This window comes from Leiobunum rupestre, chromosome 1, assembly GCF_980474605.1.
Source record: "Leiobunum rupestre chromosome 1, qqLeiRupe1.1.hap1, whole genome shotgun sequence".
NCBI classification, from domain to species: Eukaryota; Metazoa; Arthropoda; class Arachnida; order Opiliones; family Sclerosomatidae; genus Leiobunum; species Leiobunum rupestre.
Window position 1 is genome coordinate 18,529,581 of NC_143384.1, and position 16,831 is coordinate 18,546,411.

Consider the following 16,831-nt stretch of genomic DNA (forward strand, 5'->3'; position numbering starts at 1 on the left):
CAACTGGCCTCTCTCTTTTAATTGGTCAGAATCTCATTCGATTTGTCGTTTTTCAGAAGAACAAAAGGAGTGACGGAATACAAGGCCAAATTCAAGCCGTTCTCATCCTACTTGTACATTGATGGTAATTGGAGAAAACCCGCCACCAAAGCTAAGGTGAGGGAACGCCCCTTTTCGTCTTAATCTAATCAGGATCTTTTTATAGAGAGGTTAGCGCACTGGTCTATCTCTGCAACCCGTTCGTCATAAGCACCCCACACAAGGAGAACGCAACCCGTCAAAAGTCTTGTATTTTATTGGGTACAATTGTCATTGGTTAGACGCTTTAGCGCCTGCTGCCGTCGGGAAAATTCGGAAATTGTCTACCCCCTTTCCGTTAAACGTTCAGCGTAAAGGCTCGTCCAATGAGATTGGTAAACAACACTGCGTTAGCGTGTTTAAAGGCTAGCTGCGTTCTCCTTGTGTTTGTTGCGTATCTCCTCACGCCATCTAACGACTGCTAGTGTAACTAATTTTATTTTTACTTCCGTGATTTATAGTAGACTGAATAAAGGCTACACTAACCACTGAATCTTATATAATTTCTGATTAAAATATCAGAAATAATAAATTAAAAAGAATAAATAATTATGTTAGAACCATAAAATATTGTTTTATATAGGGTCAATGGAGGTAAGTGTGATCACCCCTTATTATTTCCCCAAATAATATTATAACATAATATTTGATGAATGGATATTGAAATATACTTAATTGTACACATTTTGTATATTTTCAATATTAATTTGAATTAAATTTCGTTTTTAAAAATTTTAGTTGAAAAAATGTTATACTCTTCTACTCGCTTCTACTCGTGTTTAGAGATTTTATGACCAAAAGAAAAGTTCTGTAATTTTTTTTCTAACTGACAAACCGATTTTACATTTTGGTATTTTGTAGTCTGCTTAACCTTTTACCTGCTAGGAAAATTTGGTGTTTTTGCTAACATTTTGAGGTTTTCAAAATTTAATCTGAAAAAAGTCTTTTAAAATTTGCGGTGCGGGGTAAGTGTGACCACACGAAGATATTATTTTACAGCTATGAAAAAATTGAGCTTTATTGGGACACCATATTTATCCGCTGTATGCAATTTCATTGCGATTGATCAAGGATTTCACAAGATCACAATTAACCAACCTTCCTATCACACTTGCCCCGCATTTTGGGGGTAAGTGTGACCACACGAAGATATTATTTTAGATCTAGGTAAGTGTGATCGGTAACGGAGTTAAATTAAATAATAAATATTTATATCACTATTTAATTGATATTAAATTTGATTGCGTGGTTGTGTAGGATAAAGTGGCCGTATTAATTGTATCAATTCTTAAGAGGGTGCTATTTTTAGTTTAAGAGTAATTTCAGGTAAACGCCCAAAAAAAAATATTTTGATCACACTTACCTCCATTGACCCTAATTTCTTAACGTAGAAATAAATAATTTTGTTAGTACAATCAATTATTTTGTTTTATATTATTTATTATGCGTATAATAATTAAGATAATATTTTATGGTTCAAATATAATTATTTTTTGTTTTATATCCGAAAGAATAAATAATTAAAAAAAGACAAAATTATTATTTTAGTACCATAAAATATTTTGTTTTTATAATTTGTTATTCTTAGTTTTGGGGTACGACAATAGATGGCGCAAAACAGCGCAGTTAGCTTTTTTCCCCCGATCCGATTCTGACGAGCGAGTGGGGGGAAAAATACGACCGTGCTCTAACCTCTCCATAAGAAGATCCTGACTAAACTAAGAAAAAAAACTGAACTTTTTGGTTTGCAGGTGGAGAACAACAATATGGAGAATGGTGAAGACGACGTGAAAGGCATCACGGACCCTGAGCACGCCTGGTACACGGAAGTAGTCGAGAGGATCAAGAAGGCGGACGAATACAGGTGGCGCGCCCACGGCACGCCTATTTACGGAGGCGAAGTCGTCAAGGAAGCCTACGGGCCAGGGGCTCTCAATAGACAAGCCGAGCTCTGGAGTCAGGTAGGCTGAGATTTCTAACCAAAACTATCAAGTTGGTCAAGGCCCAATTAAATCTAATAGAAACCAAAACTAATCCACTTTTGCTAACTTTATACGACAACCACTTTCGAACAAGTTGGCCAGCTGGTAATATACAGATACACACTTGACAAAGTTCCTTACACAGGAGTCAGTAGCGTAGCTAGGGGGGGGGTCCGTGCCACCCGTTTGGGCGTGATTTGGGGGTGACACCCGACCGTGAAAAAAATAAAAACTTACACAAAATAGAGACTAGTAAGTAGCACACCGTGATATCCGCCCCGGGTGTCACCCATGCTAGCTACGCCATTAGAGGGTTATATTTAAATACCCGTAATCTTAGCAGATGGCACCAGTAGTTTTAAATTTTAAATAAACCGAAAACCGCTTTATTATTACTATTTTATCGTTTTTTATGCCGAATAAAATATGAATGAACTATTTTTTATAGTTTTTACACAGTGGTAAAGCCATTTTTGTAACAAATCGTTGAATATTAATATCGTTTCCGCCAAAAAGTTTAAATTGGCGCCATCTAGTATCAATGAAAGCATTATGTCAAACCTACAATGCCTTCGCTCTAAATGTTGGTTTTCCTGGAAGCATTTTGTGAATTGGTCTTATAAAATCATCCCACCCATGTTTTGACTCTCTCGTGACCGTGTTGCCAGAGCCGTTTAGATGTAAACATTCACCTTGGGCCGTAAGAAAAATCATAGACCAAACATTTTGTATGTCCAGTCGCTGTGGCCAAAACTCCCATGATCTCTACACTATCGGCAATGGGTGTAAACGGTGGAAAGTGGCTTATTAGCAGACTATTTAGCGGTGTTAGTAATTTAGGGTTAATGTTAATGGGAAATAATTTAATATCGGTGGTTTAATATCTTCTCACACTGTTTTGTTAATTTTTATGCAAACTCTAGACCGCCCATCGGTAACTCGAGACCGCCCATCGGTAACTCGAGACCGCCCATCGGTAACCCGAGACCGCCCATCGGTAACGCGAGACCGCCCATCGGTAACTCGAGACCGCCCATCGGTAACTCGAGACCGCCCATCGGTAACTCGAGACCGCCCATCGGTAACTCGAGACCGCCCATCGGTAACTCGAGACCGCCCATCGGTAACTCGAGACCGCCCATCGGTAACTCTAGACCGCCCATCGGTAACTCTAGACCGCCCATCGGTAACTCTAGACCGCCCATCGGTAACTCGAGACCGCCCATCGGTAACTCGAGACCGCCCATCGGTAACTCGAGACCGCCCATCGGTAACTCGAGACCGCCCATCGGTAACTCGAGACCGCCCATCGGTAACTCGAGACCGCCCATCGGTAACTCGAGACCGCCCATCGGTAACTCGAGACCGCCCATCGGTAACTCGAGACCGCCCATCGGTAACTCGAGACCGCCCATCGGTAACTCGAGACCGCCCATCGGTAACTCGAGACCGCCCATCGGTAACTCGAGACCGCCCATCGGTAACTCGAGACCGCCCATCGGTAACTCGAGACCGCCCATCGGTAACTCGAGACCGCCCATCGGTAACTCGAGACCGCCCATCGGTAACTCGAGACCGCCCATCGGTAACTCGAGACCGCCCATCGGTAACTCGAGACCGCCCATCGTTTACCAGAATTTTGCCAAATCACTGACAATAAAACTCGGAACAACATCGAATCACAAATATAGACAATTTTAAATTATCTCTTAAAGGCCGACTACATAAATCTTCGGTTTACTCTGACTTTCACTGGAAGTAGGCTTACTGCAATACACGTGTGCCATGCAGTCAGCCTACTTCCAGTGAAAGACAGAGTAAACCGAAGATTTATGTAGTCGGCCTTTAAGTGGTTAGGTCACGAATACTTGACTTCGCCTATTTAAGGGTTGCGAATGCTGAAACGTAAATAGACCTGTAACAAATTAAAAAGCGTTACAACCTAATTTACTAGGGACAAGTTGCTCAGTACACAATACAAGTAGCTACACACCCTTAAACTTAATAGACCCGAAACAAAAATACTAGCTTTCCAAACCTAAAACTGATAAACAAGTTGGTCAAGACATAAGCCGTTGTTACACCCTGAAACTGAAAGATCAGACACTTAATTTAGTATGCTCGCGCGTAATTTAGTAGGTCCATATTTAAAATCTTAGGAAACAGTTGCTCAGTACACAATATACGTAGCTAGACACCCTTAAACTTTATAGACCCGAAACAAAAATACTAGCTTTCCAAACCTAAAACTGATAAACAAGGTTGTCAAGACATAAGCCGCTGTACACCCTGAAACTAGTAGATCAGACACTGATTTTAGTATTTCCGCGCGTAATATAGCAGGCCCACACTATGAAACTTTGGAACAAGTTGCTCAGTACACAATACAAGTAGCTACACACCCTTAAACTTAATAGACCCGAAACCAAAATACTAATTTTCCAAACCTAAAACTGATAAACAAGTTGGTCAAGACATAAGCCGCTATACACACTGAAACTAATATACTAGACACTGAATTTAAATGTTCGCGCGTAAATTAGCAGGTCCACACTATGAAACTTAGGAACAAGTTTCTCAGTACACAATATAAGTAGCTACATAGACCCGTAACAAAAATACTAATTTTCCAAACCTAAAACTGATAAACAAGGTGGTCAAGACATAAGCCGTTGTACACTAGTATACCCGAATTGAGTTAGCATTGTTGAATCTAATCTGACTGGCGTTGCAGGTTCACGACCGAACCTCGCTACTAGCATTGTCGTTGGCCACCACTCCTAAGCCTCAGGGTAGAGGCGAGGAGAAAACTCCGGAACGGCACCGGGCTCACAAGTCTCCGATCAGCGGGCCGGCCCTGGCCGCCCTGCACAAACGCGAGATCAGGCCCGTCAGCATCGAGAGGAAGAAATCTCCCGCCACCGAAAAGAAAAGACCACCAGTGACATCTTCCGGAGAAGGTAGCAAATCCGAAAGTAAGTTACGTTTGGTTTTCCCGAACCGCCCACAACACCATAAGATTAAGCCAATTGTAAGACTGTCTTTTATACTCTTAGATTCTAGTTTTAGTTTATATTTAAGATATAAAGTAGGTAATAGTTAGTGTACTTTCATTATTAGCTATAAATAGTTACATCTCATAATCATAGCCTTAATTTTTTCTTAACAATATTTTTTGGCTATTTTTGTTGTCAAATTAGTGGCTTAGATATTTTTTTTTATATTTTTTTAACGAAATACCTTTTTAAATACTTTTGGTGTCTTCGATTTTTGGAAATTTTTTGAAGACTTTGGTCTAGTTTTTTTGGAACTTTTCATTTGTAGCGCCATCTAGTAAATGTTTTTGGCGGTTTCAGGTACATTTAAAGCAAGTGGCGGGTTCTTTTCCCTAGTACTCCGAAAATACCCCGTAAAACAAGTCATAAATTCGGAATTACGTAGAAATTCAATTCACGTTTAAAAACAGGGTACCTCGTTGAATTTATGTCTAGGGCTTTTCGTAATAAAACCACGAATGTATTGAAGTGACTAAGAATATTGGACTACAGGATTCTCGCAGCCTTTGTAGCTTAAATTCGTCTGCTTTCCCATTCAAGTTTGCTATATGGTATGACCTTGAATGCGCCTTAAATGCAGACCAACTTTCTCCACAAAAGCTGTGAGGATGGTACCAGGGGTTAATGCTATGCAGAAATCTTCTTAGTAACTTCAATACATTCTTGGTAAAACGTCATCGATACGTCACCCGTGGCGCAGCAGCAACATAAAAAAAAGAACTCCAATGTTACTTCATAGAAAGGCGTATTTAAGTTGATAAATATAATGTACATAGTTGTATACTTTTTATATTTCAACTTGTTTTTGTTCAATCGGAAAATACGTATTATTATAATTTACTAAATAAAATTTGAAGCTAAGCCTAGGTTATTAGTCGGTGAATGTGTTAAATTCGTTGAAATATACAGCAACTATTTAGTCCCCTCAAACACTCGGACCTAATACACTAGGTTTAACGCATTGCCGTAAGTGCCATCTATCGGATTTTCCATGTACTGCACTAGAGCCGCCATTTGCTTTAAAGTATTTTTTTAAAATAGGTTTGACTACATTATTACGTAGATGGCGCTATTTTTTTTATTTTTTTTTCAAAAATCACGATACTACAAAGTTTCACTTCCGGTTTCATTTGTGGCGAGGAAGTGAATTTAATATATAATTTAGTAGTTGTCTGTGTCGCCGCTAGGAGACCTTATTTCTTTAGCCATTATTTGTTTGCCGCTTTTAGCCGCTCGCAAAACAGCCTCGGCAGGCTCTCGCCCCGCCCGCCACTCATCTGTAGCGCCACCTAGCGCCAACAGGGGGAGCAAGAGGGAAGACGGCGAAAAGACAGGTCAGAAAAACAAAAAAAACGTCACGTGGGCTGCACAGACCTTCCCGCCCCCCTTTTTATAAATACCCTTAAGCCTAGGCTAAAATCACGAAATCGGACGGACGCCATATTTAAATACATATAATTAACATATATTAAAAAATAACCCCCCCCCCCTCACCCCCTAAAAACCTTTTTGCAAAAATAAAATATCCCGACGCAAAAACCCGGAGGTCCAAAAATACGAACACAATGCTGATAAAATTTTGATTGGGTCCCCAACACCGCCTCCCATAGGTCGAGCCACGTCAGCTGATCCAACGACAAGGCGTGTGGCGCCACCCTCGACGCTACTTAAAACCACGGCCGCCAGCGAAGCTAAGAAAATAGATCTATCGTCGACGATAGAGGGCAGCAAGAAGACGACCAAAACTGCAGGTGGGGAGGGAAAGAAACCGTTTCAAAAAACCCGCTTTGTCTTTTAACACCCCCCCCCCCCTCTCTCTACGCAAAAAGTAAAACCGTAAAACACACGCACCCCATTTTAACGTTTCACGTATTTCCGCGCACATGTCATTGTAAATATCGCATTATTACCGTTGCAGTATTAGTATTAGCAAAGGCTTAGATTTTAACTTTTAAATGTGTGTAGGTTTTAACGGTCGTACGAATTTTCTAGTATTATTAGATAACTTTGTCCTCGGTTGACCTCGGTGTAATGCGAGGTCGTTAGGAGACAAAGGCCTACGGAGATAATCAGCGAATAAGGGGAGGAAGTGGAAGGGATAAATAACCATTAATCTTTCTATACAGTTCCCCAGTTGCGCGCCCCTCCCTCCCCCCGCGTTTCTCAAGAGGCCAAAAAGGCCGTAAACGTTCCTCTACCCTTTATATTCCAAAATGCTTTTTTGAAAACTCCCCCCCCCCCCCACCCCACCCCAACAAAGTAGTGGTAAAGGCTTAGTGTCCCGCGTTGAAAGCCAAGGCTTAGCGCGAGGTCTAGCATCCGTTATTTTCTCCTCTTTACATTTCGCTCTGTTAAGTTGTGCTTGTTACCTTTCCCACGCCTATTTCTATCGCATCATCTCACACACCATCATCTTTTCCAGTTAGTCACATTCTGATTAGTGGGGTTTTCTAAGGATTTCTGTTTCAATCATCGTTGCCAGTTCCCGAAACTCAAATTATCGTACTAGAGCTAACAAATTATCGATTTCAGAAAAAAAAAACATTATCGTACGCCTGAAAAGTGGCGGTGAAATTGAATTTTGTGTGAAATATTGATGTTTATTTTGTGCGAGGGGCTGATAACTTGGCGTAATCGGTGTACAAGCCTGTAGCTTTGACTGTACTAAAATTATTACAGAGCTGTACTCATTCGGTGTAAGATTTTTAGTAAGTGGTTAGCCTAGCCCCTCGATTTTGTGAAATCAAAATATTTAATAACACTGGTTTCCAAAAAATTTAAAGTATCGTACATTATCGTACGCGCAAGCTGAATTATCGAAAAATGTGTACTATATAGTACGCCATTGAAAATATCGTACGTCCTAAAAATTAGCTCGAAATTATCGACATTTACGATAATTATCGTACGTCTGGCAACGCTGACTTTCAATTCTTTAATTCTGGAATCATCAGCGGGGGAAAGTTTTTGGGGGGATGGAAAAAGTGGGAGGGGGTGATGTAAAGTTTATTCCCGCCCTTTTTCCCCAAATGAGTTTCAGTGAAAAAGAGAAGCAAAGGCGTAACCTCCCCCGTCTCCCCCGGGTCGCTCGCCCGTAGCTTCTACGCCGAGGAGCAAATCCAAACCCCCGACGTCGTCATCGTCGAAGCCCGAAGCGGCAACGGCCGTGGCGAGGCCGAGGCCCGTCGTTCGACCCTCGGCTCCCGCCGATTCAAGCGCACCAGCGGCGGTCAACGGAGAGGACGGCAAGATCTGGCTGAAGCCGGTTACCAGCGCCGAACCCGAAGAGGCGAAGGAAGAGCGCGAGGAAGCTGAAGTGGCGGACGAGGCGCTGGCCATGACCAACGGAGCGCTGTCGCCGGAAATGGAGGCGGAGACGAGCCTGTCTAGCGGCGGACCAGGTGAGAGGCGAGATGTCTCTCGGCCATGCTCGCTTCCGGCCGTCAACGGGGCGCAAGAAGGGCAGGTCAATGGACAGCAGTTGTCTAGTGAGTTTGATAGGGATGACCCGACGCTGACCACCGGCGCGAGCGACATTCGCTTACGATTATACGCGGACAATCGCGTCGGGATAAATTCTTGCGGTTTTTTTTTGCGGATGATTTGACAAATACTCTTGAATCTCTTCTTTAATTTCTAGCTGTCTGTCTCAATGCCACTCTTTCAATTATTCTTCAAAAAATCTAAATCTTTTCTATCTCTTCTTGAAATTCTTCTTTCGAAATTCTCTCATTTTTTAAGACGGCCATAAGAAAATGGGATGCGAGCTTTGGCAAAAGTTTCGTATCTTTAAAAAAGTTTCCGAGTGCCTCTTCTACAATTATAACACATTTTCGGTGGAACCCGCAAGTAACTGTTTATATAGTGCTTGTTGAAATAATGGAACAGGTGTGCAACAAGTATTTCCTTTTTAACCAGGTAAAGTTTTTTTACATTTTTAGGTTTAGCAAAAACACGATGTGCTGTTTTCAGGTTAAGTTTCCATAATTTCAACAAGCACCAAATAAACAGTAACTTGCAGGTCCTGGCTCTCGATGATACCACTTCTTGACCATTTCCTTGAAGAGGTTTTATTTAAGCGCCTATTGTCGTGCAGGGAAGGGTGCTAAGCTGCGTCCGTATTTTTCTAATTTATCTGTAATTATTTGACAGACTTTGCTTGACATAAAATAATTTTAAACTTATAGTATTGTCTAAAGGCTAATAATATAGTTATCGTAGCGCAACGATCAGACGGAATCGATAAATTTAACGTGTTGGTTAACGTATCTTAGATTCGAACGTTTTAGGGTTGAGATCAATCGAGAATATTTATTTCTACTTTGGGAAAATTAATAAATTGATCTACGATTTATAGCGATTATCTTGCAATCCACCTCACGCTCTAACAGTAAGCTCCTCCCCTTAAGAGACAATTAAATCAACTCGGTATCTCATTGGTGCCCTAAAACTGACGCTTTCTAAAGCGGGTGACGCTTTTCCTTTTTCTCCTTCTCGTCACGGGCGGAAGGAAACGGACGCGGGTGACTCCCCCTTACCTCTTATCGTCACGGGGGGAAGGAAACGGACGCGGGTGACTCCCCCTTACCTCTTATCGTCACGGGGGGAAGGAAACGGACGCGGGTGACTCCCCCTTACCTCTTATCGTCACGGGGGGGAAGGAAACGGTCGCGGGTGACTTCCCCTTACCTCTTATCGTCACGGGCGGAAGGAAACGGACGCGGGTGACTCCCCCTTACCTCTTATCGTCACGGGGGGAAGGAAACGGACGCGGGTGACTCCCCCTTACCTCTTATCGTCACGGGGGGAAGGAAACGGACGCGGGTGACTCCCCCTTACCTCTTATCGTCACGGGGGGAAGGAAACGGACGCGGGTGACTCCCCCTTACCTCTTATCGTCACGGGGGGAAGGAAACGGACGCGGGTGACTCCCCCTTACCTCTTATCGTCATGGGGGGAAGGAAACGGACGCGGGTGACTCCCCTTACCTCTTATCGTCACGGGGGGAAGGAAACGGACGCGGGTGACTCCCCCTTACCTCTTATCGTCACGGGGGGAAGGAAACGGACGCGGGTGACTCCCCCTTACCTCTTATCGTCACGGGGGGAAGGAAACGGACGCGGGTGACTCCCCCTTACCTCTTATCGTCACGGGGGGAAGGAAACGGACGCGGGTGACTCCCCCTTACCTCTTATCGTCACGGGGGGAAGGAAACGGACGCGGGTGACTCCCCCTTACCTCTTATCGTCACGGGGGAAGGAAACGGACGCGGGTGACTTCCCCTTTCCTCTTATCGGCACGGGGGGAAGGAAACGGACGCGGGTGACTTCCCCTTTCCACCCTCTTGTAACAGTGGCAAGACTGGACCCAGGAGACCGTGGATCTTCGCAACACAATTAATTATCTCTAAATAGAAATTTAAAGATTCTTGGTTTAATCATAAAGCGACATCTCATTTTCGAAACCGTCTTGAAAAATTCGCATAAATAACTTACTGGCTACACATTTCAATCTTAATTATTAGGCTCTGTTCTTTCTTTAAAAAAAAATTAATTTCTACTCTAACGTAGTATTTATAGATGGACGAATTTTGGCTGCGAAATTTGAATCACGAAAAACTTTAAAAAAATAAACCAGTCCTTTAGCGTAGTTAGTTTGCATGAAGTTGAATGGGAAACTGAAAAAACTTGGACATCCGCACTGACTGTCGGTGGATGATAGTCCAATATCCATGTCCTCAATAACCCTTCTTCTGGAATGCTTGCATGCTTCTTTGTAGAGACAAAAACGACAAAAAAAATAAAAAATGGTATGTGACGCAATGTCATAAAAGGTCAGTTTTTCCACTTTTTTGTCAAAAGAGAGAAAAGGACGATTTTTGGCATTCGTTAGGCACTCGTTGCAACTCCGAGGCGGCGGTTCATTGACCTATTTTAACCGTTCCTCCAAAGTTGCGTCGAGCGTCTATTCAATACCGTTAATTTATCTTTAAAATTTTGAACGTTAAAAAATATTTTGTGTTTTTGCGCGCCACGCAGGTCCGTCCCCCCTGCCCGAACCTCACACTGGACCAGTTCCTCTCACGACGGTCAAATCACCCGAAGAATTGACCGGGGTCAAATCTCCCGATCCCGAATCATGGACAGTCTCTCTGGAAACAAATAGGGGTCTGGAATGGACAGACGGACATACACCGGGTAAAACGAAAACAATTTCTATATTTGACTAAACCGACTTGTTTTCGCACAATTATTTTACTTTTGCGCTTTTTTTTAATACCGCGCGTTTATAGCGTGACCGCACCCTGGCTGGCTGGCGGTTTTTTAACTTTAATTTTATGGGATAATTTTTTTATGTTTATTTTTATTTTCAAATTGTTTTTAAGGGTTATTTGGGTTTCCTAATAAGTTTTTTATATTTTCGAACTATCCTTTTTCAGTGTACATAGCGATGCGTAGCGGCCAACGTGAGAAGTTCATGAACTGCTGGAGTTTCGTTTGCGAAGTTGACGATTTGTTATTTAAAGCCGACGAAAATCCAGAAATTTACGAGCTTCTCACGTTGACCACTACGTGTCGCTATGTACACTGAAAAAGACTAATTGGCTGGGCATGTTGCCTTTGACGTGGGTGTGATTTTACTTTAAGAAAAACAACCTAAAACGAATTTTATTTCTTTACGCAGAACCCAACGCTGGCTGCCTGACTTGTTTTAACCCATTTTCAGTTTAAGAAAAATATTCGTAATCAAAAAAATAGTTTGCGCATTTATCGTTACTTTTCAAAATTTATCCTCGTATGGGTTTTATGAAAATTATTTTCTTACAAAATAAGGCTGGCATGATACTTAAGCTTTTTGTGTTTGTCGTACATCACTCGAACTAATTCTGTTTCATTACGCAGAACCCAATCGCGTAAAAAGTCCTCCATTAACTACTCCTTTTAAACCGGTACCCACGCAACCACTAAGCCCACAGTCTTCTTACGAACAAGGTAATTTATTTCACACTCTTCGTTTCTTACATTTATAGCTTATTTGGTTTATGTTCATTCTTTCGCAATTACCTGAACTATCGCTAATTGACAGTTGGTTGAACTATAGATAAAGCTGATTGGCGTTTGGTTGAACTATAGATAAAGCTGATTGGCGTTTGGTTGAACTATAGCTAAAGCTAATTGGCGTTTGGTTGAACTATAGCTAAAGCTAATTGGCGTTTGGTTGAACTATAGCTAAAGCTAATTGGCGTTTGGTTGAACTATAGCTAAAGCTAATTGGCGTTTGGTTGAACTATAGCTAAAGCTAATTGGCGTTTGGTTGAACTATAGCTAAAGCTAATTGGCGTTTGGTTGAACTATAGCTAAAGCTAATTGGCGTTTGGTTGAACTATAGCTGAAGCTAATTGGCGTTTGGTTGAACTAGAGCTAAAGCTAATTGGCGTTTGGTTGAACTATAGCTAAAGCTAATTGGCGTTTGGTTGAACTATAGCTAAAGCTAATTGGCGTTTGGTTGAACTATAGCTAAAGCTAATTGGCGTTTGGTTGAACTATAGCTAAAGCTAATTGACATGTAGTTGAACTATAGCTATAGCTAATTGACATGTAGTTGAACTATAGCTATAGCTAATTGACATGTAGTTGAACTATAGCTATAGCTAATTGACATGTAGTTGAACTATAGCTATAGCTAATTGACATGTAGTTGAACTATAGCTATAGCTAATTGACATGTAGTTGAACTATAGCTATAGCTAATTGACATGTAGTTGAACTATAGCTATATCTAATTGACATGTAGTTGAACTATAGCTATAGCTAATTGACATGTAGTTGAACTATAGCTATAGCTAATTGACATGTAGTTGAACTATAGCTAAAGCTAATTGGCGTTTGGTTGAACTATAGCTATAGCTAATTGACATGTAGTTGAACTATAGATATAGCTAATTGACATGTAGTTGAACTATAGATATAGCTAATTGACATGTAGTTGAACTATAGCTATAGCTAATTGACATGTAGTTGAACTATAACTAAAGCTAATTGACATGTATTTGAACTATCGCTAAAGTGTGTTGCCATTTAGTTGAACTATCGCTAAAGTTTGTTTGCCATTTGGTTGAACCATAGCTAAAGCTAATTGGCATTTAGTGAAACTATAGCTAATTGACATTAGTTTAACTAAAGCTAAAGTTAATTGTAGTCTAGTTGAACTAAAGTTAATTTGCGTTCATTTGAACTATCGATAAAGCTAAATTGCATTCATTTGAAATATCGATAAAGCTAAATTGCATTCATTTGAAATATCGATAAAGCTAAATTGCATTCATTTGAAATATCGATAAAGCTAATTTGCGTTCTTTTGAACTATCGATAAAACTAAATTGCATTCATTTGAAATATCGATAAAGCTAACTTGCATTCATTTGTACTTTCGATATAGCAAACTTGCATTCATTTGAAATATCGATAAAGCTCATTTGCATTAATTTGTACTATCGATAAAGCTAACTTGCATTCATTTGAAATATCGATAAAGCTAATTTGCGTTCATTTGAAATATCGATAAAGCTAACTTGCATTCATTTGTACTTTCGATAAAGCTAACTTGCATTCATTTGAAATATCGATAAAGCTAATTTGCGTTCATTTGAAATATCGATAAAGCTCATTTGCATTAATTTGTACTATCGATAAAGCTATTTTGTACATTTGAACTATCGATAAACCAAATAATCTATAGTGTATTAGAAAAACAACGCTAAATTAAATATTTAATTTTCTTTGGTTCTCAAACCCCGCCCTCAGTTCCGACCAAGCCAATCAAGGCTTTTAACGCTGATGACATCATCGGTGGATTACCAGCGTCACCGGATATGGACGGAACGGAAGCCATCCCGGTGGGCGGGGACATGGAGTCTGGGGACGTATTGGATCGCGCACGGAATAGGTTGGACCAATTTTGGAGCAAAAGTAAATAGGCCTAGTAACAAAATTGAGTTAATATAAACAATTTAATGCCTGTTATGGAACGATTGTTGTGGGTTAAATAGTGAAAATATTTTGAACTGTTTCTTAAATTTTAAGTTTTCTTCTTACTATGAAGGGAATGATAATTATAATGAGTAAAAAAATGAACTTGGAAAATAATTAACGGAAAAAAATATATTTCGTATGCTTCCGCTCTAAGAAAATATTGTCAAATTTGAGAAAAACAAATAACGCTACATCATTACAAAAACAAAATGGCACTGCTCCTCTACATAAAAATAAAAAATGCTTTCATTAACGCAAAACAAATTTAATGAATTAATTAATTTAAATTTAATGAATTAGAAACGTTGTAATTTTTAAAATTATAAAAGTTTCGAAAATAAATTAGAAATTTAAGAAATAAATTTACGTTAAAATAATTAAATATATTAAATAATTAACAAACAAAAATAAACAATGCATTCCATATACAAACTATAGTTAAACTGTGTAAGTTTATATTTAAAATAATTAGAGTTTTTGCTTATAAAATATTCTATGAATAAATTGAAAAAGCAAACTGATGTGTCGAATTTTCGGATAAAAACAAAAGGTTGGATGAAAATATGTTTTACGTTATTTAACGAAAAAAATACTTCTTTTTTTAAAAAAAAAACAAAGTAAGGTTATATATTGATAAAATTATATTTAAAATTATTGACAAACGCGGCCATTTTTGTAAAATATTAATATATATGAATAACGAGGAAAAAAAATAATCGCAATTTTTTAATTTTTAATATTTTTTTACTATTTAAAGCAAGGATTGAAAAAAGTGAATAAAAAATCGCGCTTTTTAGTTTTTTTTATATAAATTAATTTATTAAATAATTATTATTTAGTTTTTAAATAGCGGGTATTCGTATCATATATCCGAAAGGAAGATTATAAAAAAATAACTTTTACTAATTACGAAGACAAACTGCCGCTAGAATTGATTATAAGAAATTTAATCAGCTTAATTATTACCAAAAATAAACTGGAAAAAAAACTAAACGACAAAAATAAATTTTAGGCTCTATCCTCTATCAAGCACGTAAAAAAAACTAGTCATGTTTAAAAACATTAAAAAAATTAGACTACAAAAAAATTGAATTTAAATAAAAAAAGGAGACATAAAAAAAGTTGTTCTGTAAAAGTGATCTGTTTTGTGAACGAATAAAACCAAATTTCCCCCCCAAATTCCTACGATATTAACTTTTTAAGTCATTTAAATTAAATACCAGAACCCCCCCCCCCCCCTCGAGAAACTGTGTTATATTTCATAAATTGATAACGGGATATTTCACTGCCTAAAACTAATTTCCCTGCTCCTAACAAAATTTAAAAATAAGTATGGCATGAATTTCCCAGTTCATTGTTTAATTTGGAATCATTAAAAGTATTACGAACCTGTATCATTGGAAATTGTATTTTATTAAACTCGACAGGCTCGTTGGGTGTTACTGAACGCCATAGTTACTTACGGAAATCGGTGTACACCGAATTCGGTAATTGGTGTTCACTGTTTGCCGAAGTCGTTGTACACTTTTCGATCGCCGATTGCGGTAATGGGTGTACATTATGATGGATTTCGGTAATCGGTGTACACTTTAATCGTTTCCTTCGACCACTGAGTGCGATAATCGGTGACACTGTAATCAATGCATTCGATCACCGATTGCGATAATCGGTGTACACTGTAATCGATGCATTCGATCACCGATTGCGGTAATCGGTTTACACTGTAATCAATGTAGTTATTTCGGTAATCGATGTGGTTGATTTCGGTAATCGGTGTACACTGTAATCGATGTGGTTGATTTCGGTAATCGGTGTACACTGTAATCGATGTGGTTGATTTCGGTAATTGGTGTACATTTAATTGATGTGGTTGATATCGGTAATCGGTGTACATTGTAATCGATGTGGTTGATTGCGGGAGTCGGTGTACATTGTAATCGATGCATTAGACCACTGATTGCGGGAGAGTCGGTGTACATTGTAATCGATGCATTAGACCACTGATTGCGGGAGTCGGTGTACATTGTAATCGATGCATTAGACCACTGATTGCGGGAGTCGGTGTATTGCAGAGGCGTCCAATTTTCCATTTCAAAAGGTCACCATTTTCAAGGTCGAAATTACCATTTTCACTCTTATCCAAGTTGGAACTGTCAGGTTCAACCAAAGAACATTTTTAAAAGATAAAAAATATCTTCGACATTAACGGAAATCTTTCAGTGTCATACTTTTGTGTATTATGTTACGGTAGCACTAAATAGCCTCATTGAGGGTGCTGACCAATTGACGTAATCGGTGTACACTAGAGGTGTGCAAAATATTTGGCTAGAGCAAATAATTCGAACGAATACCAAATTGAATAGCTCTTGGGAATGTTCGCGAATATTCGTTTTTCTTGATCAAATAGTCGAATATTCGAAAAGATAGGAAAAAAGTATTTGGTATTTCCAAATAGTTTGCAAACTGGTCGAATAACCACGGGTCTTTTTCTAATTTGTTGAGTTTCAAGGCCATCAGAGGAGAACGCTGTGAAATTTCTCTTTAGGCCACAGCGGCAAGGACCATATAAAGAGTAACTTGCAAGTCCATTATTCATACCGTGTGTATCGAGGTGTGTATTCAAACTTCTTAGGGAAAGGCAGAAGCTGTTTATTCTGGCGAATATTGGCTAGATTAATCGCGA

General features: G+C 39.5%; 1 protein-coding gene across 11 annotated transcripts in view; it reads left to right on the forward strand.

Moving 5' to 3' along the window:
- LOC149961247 (uncharacterized) overlaps positions 1-15,557 on the forward strand; it is a 182,879-nt gene extending 167,322 nt beyond the window's left edge. For 4 of the 11 annotated variants that reach the window (XM_090176256.1, XM_090176263.1, XM_090176273.1 and 1 more), the window contains 9 exons: positions 57-156; positions 1,830-2,039; positions 4,795-5,035; positions 6,346-6,450; positions 6,727-6,867; positions 8,215-8,604; positions 11,155-11,313; positions 12,019-12,108; positions 13,921-15,557. In XM_090176256.1, the coding sequence (XP_090032382.1) occupies positions 57-156; positions 1,830-2,039; positions 4,795-5,035; positions 6,346-6,450; positions 6,727-6,867; positions 8,215-8,604; positions 11,155-11,313; positions 12,019-12,108; positions 13,921-14,093 (1,609 nt within the window). In that variant the 3' untranslated portion in view covers positions 14,094-15,557. The remainder of the gene's footprint in view (positions 1-56; positions 157-1,829; positions 2,040-4,794; positions 5,036-6,345; positions 6,451-6,726; positions 6,868-8,214; positions 8,605-11,154; positions 11,314-12,018; positions 12,109-13,920) is intronic. The other 7 variants (XM_090176304.1, XM_090176309.1, XM_090176291.1 and 4 more) reach the window with 5 other exon arrangements.
- The last annotated feature ends 1,274 nt before the right edge of the window (positions 15,558-16,831 follow it).